The sequence below is a fragment of the Olea europaea genome, unplaced genomic scaffold, assembly GCF_002742605.1.
Source record: "Olea europaea var. sylvestris unplaced genomic scaffold, O_europaea_v1 scaffold969, whole genome shotgun sequence".
NCBI lineage: Eukaryota > Viridiplantae > Streptophyta > Magnoliopsida > Lamiales > Oleaceae > Olea > Olea europaea.
The window spans coordinates 29,868-36,199 of NW_019268191.1; the positions used below are offsets into that span (position 1 = coordinate 29,868).

Genomic DNA, 6,332 nt, shown 5'->3' on the forward strand with positions numbered 1-6,332 from the left:
GACCTTCTTCATGAGTCCGATTTGTGATAATCTTTATTTTGATCCTTTGACAACGATCGATCAGTTTATTATTGGATGCTTTGAAGATTATAATTACTTTTAATTCAATTGTTAGTGAACAAGATTAACTTGTTTGTTATAATAAAACTTTTTTAAGGTTATAATCAACCATAGGTCATAATTTTTCCCTTTTTAATTATGACAAACAAGATAATTTGCAAAGTAATATCAATAAGGAATGAGGAAAAATGATATCATACATAAAGAATATATCCCCTCTTTTTTACAACCAATTGTCATCCAATTAAAACATATCAAATAATAGATGATTTCAAAGTGTATCATTTAATCATTCAAAGCATATCATCCTACTCATCTTTCCCCTTTTAAATGCTTTTCAAATCTATCATACTCAGTTTTTCCCTTTTGGCATAAGCAAAAAGGTAGCACATATGAGAGCAAAAGTGTGGCATATAAGATCAAAACTGGAAATAGTAATAGTCTCCCTCAATTAAATACATAGAGCCACATGTATATGAGTCTAAACAAGAGGAAAATCATGACATTTAAATCAAAATACTTATCAAAGCATGAGTGATGAATGGCCATTTGATTTATCGTATTCACAAATTCTAGTACAAGATCTCCCTTTTGGGTGTCTTTAGGATACCAAAGATATGATGTCTAGTACCACTTATATATCTAAAATTCGTTTTATAGCACTAAGGTGTGATGCTTTAGGATTGGATTGAAATATAGCACATAAGCACACATTAAACATAATATCGAATCTACTCGATGTTAAATATAGAAAAGATCCGAGCATATCTCAATGTTTTGTTATTTCTACAAATTTAACTTGACCATCTTTGTTTAACTTGATTGATGAGCTCATTGGTGTGTTCAATATCTTCAATTCTTCCATTTCAAATTTCTTGAGCATGTGTTCAAGATATACTTATTTTTACTCAATTCCTTAGATAGAGTTGGATCATTTTGTACTTCTGGTTCTAGTTCACCTTCTTGTACATTTGCTTCTTCCTCATATCGGTATCTGGGATCTTCCTTAATTTGATCTTATACATTCATTTACTCAAAAAGAATCCCCAATCCTACATCATTAACAATATCTTTCTATTGATCAAGAGGATTAGCTTCATCAAAAATTACATTCATGGATTCTTCAACAACTTAAGTTTTTTTGCTGAAGACTCGATAAGGTTGCTCATAGATGAATAATCAAGAAAGATTCCAATATTAGATTTTGAAATAAAATTTTCCATGTTTTCTTTTATGTTTTAGATAAAGCATTTGCTACCAAACACTTTAAAGTAACCGATATTGGGAACTCTATTTTTCAATATGGAGTTTTCGTTTCTTTCCACTCAACAAAATTATATTTACAGTATAACAAGCGGTGTTAATGACATATTCCCAAAAATATTGTGGAAACCATTTTCATAGTTCGAGCTATTTCTTGTAGTGTACGATTCTTCCTTTCTACTACATCATTAACGTGAATTTGCTAGGTCTGTCATCCCTCCTTGGTCGCGAGTAGCTTAACTCCTTTTAACATGGAGAAGTCAAAAGGGACATCTCAGCTCCTATTTGAAGAGTGGTGTCTGGTGAAAAGAATAGATCTATTATGGCGATAAATGAAGAGGGAGGCATCAGCATGAGAGTTAGAGAAGCTGAGATAAAGATGAAAGTGGCTGAGCTCTTTGTACCAGGCCCATGGGGCCTATTTAAAGCCATAGATGGATTTGTGAAGATGGCCAGGGGCGGACCTAGGGGGGGGGGTTTATAGGGGCAATTGACCCTCTAGATTTTGAGGGGAAAAAAATTTATTGCTTAGCTTTTTTTTTTTCCTTAGTTTTTTTTATTAGAAGATACCCTATAAATTTTATTTTTGCCTCCTATCCCACATCGTCTGGGTCCGCCCCTGAAGACGGCATAAAAATCATCAAATGCAATATTGTCAAATTTTCCACCATGATCACTCCAAATAGTAATAATAATTTGCCCCTTTATATTTTGAACCTTTTTACAAAGGTGCGTAAATACATAAAAGGCTTCATCTTTTATGTTAAAAAATAGGATCCCAAAAAATAAAGTGAAGTTAAGCTTGAGGTTCGAGATAGTTCAAAAAGATCCATGTTGTAAAGGTTTTGTGTTTGAAGAGTGTTGCTTAAGTTTGAAAGAACTCGTCACTTGATTTTCAAATTGACATGCACCACAAATTGTCTTTCTTAAATTTCAAATTTGGCAAACCTTTAGCAAAGCAATTTTTTGAAAATATTTGAAAATAGGTCCATGCACAAGCCAAAAACTTAATGGAAATTAACTCATCCTCTGATCCCAAACTTTTTAGTTTTCGGTTTTTATATTGCATATAGTCATAGATTTGCACCTCACACACAGATTTCATTCTTTGTGCAGAAAAAATTAAGGATTGATCATGAACAATGCGATTAGCCATGGTCCATGAAAGGTCCCTATTTGTCGCGGCTATGCAAACCAAGGCCAGTCGCAATTTAGCCCCCGAAGTATTTTTTTTTTCCTTATTTTTAGTTATTAAAAAAACATAGCACGAAAAAACAACTCAAAAAGTTTAATTCAAGTTTAAAAAATAATTTTTTTTGCGACTGATTTGCTGAAAAAGTTTCGACAATGTACAATTAAAGGCCTATTTGTGCCCCTTTAATTTCAAAAAGTGTATTACGGAATAGTGATTGATGTTGAAATGTGTGGTTGAAAAAGAAGAATTTTTTTTTAATTTATGTGTACTATTATTTTAATAAAGAATATATAATTGAAAATGAGTACTATAGAAAAAAATAATGTGGTAAAAAGTGGGAAAATGGTTGACAAATAAAGGCTAATTTAGTAATTATTCCATCCTTGTGTTCTTGCTTTTAGACTACATGGATGTTGCTATCAAATATTTGCAATTCGTCTTTTTCTTGCCCTATTTGATCTCAAAAATATGTCGCTAACCATATTACAAAAGGTACGAAATGAGGATTACTGAAAGAAACTAATACGGCCAATCAAACTAAAAATCATCTCTAGCATATTACAACAAAAGTTGCACCAAATGAATAGTGTTTGATCATTTTCTTCATTTTTTTTTTTTAACAATTTATATAGCTGAAAAATTATTCATTTTAATTTACTACTACATAAATTAATATATACATAATTATATTTCGTTTACGGAAATATTAAATTATTTAATAAATTTTAAAAATGTAGTACAATTAATAAAAATATTACAACTAAGAAAATGTTAAATATGTTATTAAAAGCAATGTATTCCATTTCGAATCCCAAAATTATGATATGATAAAATCGACCTAGTGTTGTAATTTAATTATTGGAATTCATATATTCATCCCACAAATATTCAATTAATACATTTCGAGTGCTTTCATTTTAATTCATTTCTCCATTATTATTGATTACACAATTAAAGTGAGATAATAATAATAATAGTAGCAGTAGCAGTAGCAGTAGCAGTAGCAGTAGTAGTAGTAGTAGTCGTAGTAGTGGTGGTGGTGTTCGTGGTGGTGGGAGTGATAGTAGTGGTGGTGGTGGTGGTGGTAGTAGTCGTCGTAGTGGTGGTGGTGGTGGTGTTCGCGGTGGTGGTCGTGGTGGTGGGAGTGATAGTAGTGGTGGTGGTAGTCGTGGTAGTAGTAGTCGTGGTAGTGGTGGTCATAGTAGGTGGTGGTGGTAGTAGTGGTAGTCGTGGTGGTGGGGGTGGTGGTAGTAATCGTGGTGGTGGTGGTGGTGGTGGTAGCGGCGACGACATCAGTAGCAGTCGTTGTGGTAGTCGTAGCGGTGGCGGCAGTAGCAATCGCAGTGGTGGGAGCAGCTGTGGCAGCAGCCGTAGTAGTCATAGTGGTAGCGGTAGTAGTAGTAGAAGTAGCAGCAGTAGTAGTGGTAGTGGTGATAGCCGTAATAGTAGTGGTAGTGGTAGTAGCCGTAGTAGTGGTGGTGGTGGTGGTGGTAGTAGTAGTAGTAGCCACTAGTGGTGGTAGTGGTCGTGGGTAGTGGTGGTGGTGGTGGGAGTAGGAGCAACAGTAGCAGCAGCAGCAGTAATAGGAGGAGGAGGAGGAGGAGTAGTAATAATGTAAAATGACACAGATACCCTTAATATCATTTGATAATAAATGGAAAAAAGGACAAAAAAGACTTTTATTAAATTTGGTGCAAATGAATAGTGTGCACCACTTGCAATTGCACCAAAATGGTGCAAAATTTGAGGTTGGGTTGGAGTGGCATTGCACCAAATATTTGGTGCAAAATGGTGAAAAATAGTGACTAGGGATTGGGTTAGAGTTGCTCTAACAGTCACAATTGAACATGTAGTCCGATAAATACATAATAACACGAAACACAGCAAACAAATTTTAGATCTCCATATCTTTAGTTATTTATCTAGGCTTTATCAGCTTTAGAAGCTGTAGAAGCAGCTTTGCTCCACAAAGCCATAATCTGGTTTTGATTTCGTAGGAGGAGAAAACACAAAGTTTTGGACTATAAACAATATGGCGTGTTTGGCTCAGTTGGATATCCAATTGTGCATTTAATTCATCATTTAACGATACAACTTGGAATTTCGTCTACCACCTAGGATGATCCAAAGATGAGAAAAACTTTGGTAAGACGTGGTACGATCGTCGAATTGGGAGCCACCACCTCATCTTTAGGATTTAAGGTGAAAAAAGAAAAAATCAAATCTCATGGTGACTTACCTCATTAGGTGAGGATGGGCCACCCAATGAAGTCATGCCTTCCCATTCAATGGTCGCACAGTGTATGATGTTGCCACCATCCCATCAAAGTTTTTCCCAACGATAGAATTTGTTTAGTGAGTGACGGGAAGCATCGGAGCAAAGTTCAGTGGCCAATAGGACAACTCTTAAAGTTTGATAAGTAAAGCCATAACAAAGTGTAAAGTTACGGTCATTGAAACATGTAACTCAGGGCGGTGTAGTAAGAAGATGTTTTCATTTTATTATTATTGTTTTGTTGTTGTTTAATGTGGAAAAATAGCAAAATTATCATTTTGTACTTATTAGATTTGGTCAAAATATATTTTCTTGGTACGATCGAATGAACAGAATCCATCCATTTGTCCTTCAGATGCAAAATAAAATATTTAGGATTGTAGGTGGCACAAATTAAATGTTTAGATAAAGTTGGGGAAAAAAGAAAGAGAAAAGTTTGAAACGTGACAACAATTCTGCCTTCTAAAAAATACGGTTAAGCTTATAACATAAAACTCAAAATATATTTTTGATATTTTGAATGTTTTCAATGAAAATTTTGACCACTCAAAATATGAAAAACAAGTGTTTAAATAAAATTTAAAATTCTAAAAATATATAAATATAAATTCTAAAAAAAAAAATTTTAAAAAAAAATCTAAACTTCTAAAAACTCACATTCTAAAAAGTAAAAAAAATTAAAATTCTAAAAAAGTCAAACAGTTCAAACTCTTAATGATTATTTACATAAAAATTCTAAAGAAATATTTAAATGAATGCAAATAAAAATATTCTTACACAACGTCAATAGTTTTTTATTTATATATTTCATATTTTGAACCTAATTTTTTATTCATTTTTATTTTCCTTGTCTAGAAGAAAAAATTTATAAGATTCACCAATTTTAAAATTTAATACTACTTCATATAAAGTTGTTTTATTTTTATTGAAAAAGCAAATTTCACAGAATAAATTGTCATAAAACAATTTCCAAAATTTTAGACCAAATATGTTTTTTAATTTTCTGTGAAATTTTTTTTTTTTAAATGATCAACGAAACGTATTTTTAACAATCTTAGAACAAACCTTCAAAACATAAAACTAAAAGTGAAACTAAAAATATTAAATTGAAAATTGAAACACAAATCAAACGATCCAAAGATTTTCCAAGGTACACGTAAATGAGAACTTCAAAATGCCCACATATTTGACAAATGTGAACAAAAATTAGACTGAATCCAAGTAATAAATTAAAAAGAGAGAAGCGAAATCTAAGAAAATAGAAAATGGATCTTTCTTGTTCTCGCACAAAAACGGGAAGAGCCAGCTAACAAAATAAACTGGGCTACAATGGAGTAACTTTTATTGGGCAAGAGAAAGAAACAAGAAATGTCCCAGACGACAAAAAAGAAAAGGGCTTTTAGGGATAAGTTTATCAACCCCCCTTTTTTCGGTTGTGCTACATGTACATAATAAATTTATATAATAGTTTTACATACACATGATGTGATGAAATATGATTGAATCAGAAGTCTTCAACCAACTAGAAGAGGAAAAAAA

The 6,332-nt window shown here is 32.6% G+C and overlaps 1 protein-coding gene across 1 annotated transcript; it reads left to right on the top strand.

The window, feature by feature from the left end:
- The first annotated feature begins 1,645 nt into the window (after nt 1-1,645).
- LOC111392719 (loricrin-like) lies at nt 1,646-4,507 on the top strand. The gene is made up of 3 exons (XM_023018113.1): nt 1,646-1,799; nt 3,724-4,008; nt 4,455-4,507. Exons 1-3 carry the CDS (start codon nt 1,646-1,648, stop codon nt 4,505-4,507), a joined length of 492 nt encoding a protein of 163 aa, XP_022873881.1.
- Nucleotides 4,508-6,332: the final 1,825 nt, after the last annotated feature.

Excerpts from the sequence above, each read along its gene's own strand:
- LOC111392719 (XM_023018113.1), top strand. The coding sequence starts at position 1,646 with ATGGCGATAAATGAAGAGGGAGGCATCAGCATGAGAGTTAGAGAAGCT. Across the intron at positions 1,800-3,723 it reads GGGCGGACCTAGGGGGGGGG|GTGGTGGTGGTAGTAGTGGT; the intron begins GTTTATAGGGGC and ends TGGTCATAGTAG. Across the intron at positions 4,009-4,454 it reads TAGTGGTGGTGGTGGTGGTG|CTTTAGAAGCTGTAGAAGCA; the intron begins GTAGTAGTAGTA and ends AGGCTTTATCAG.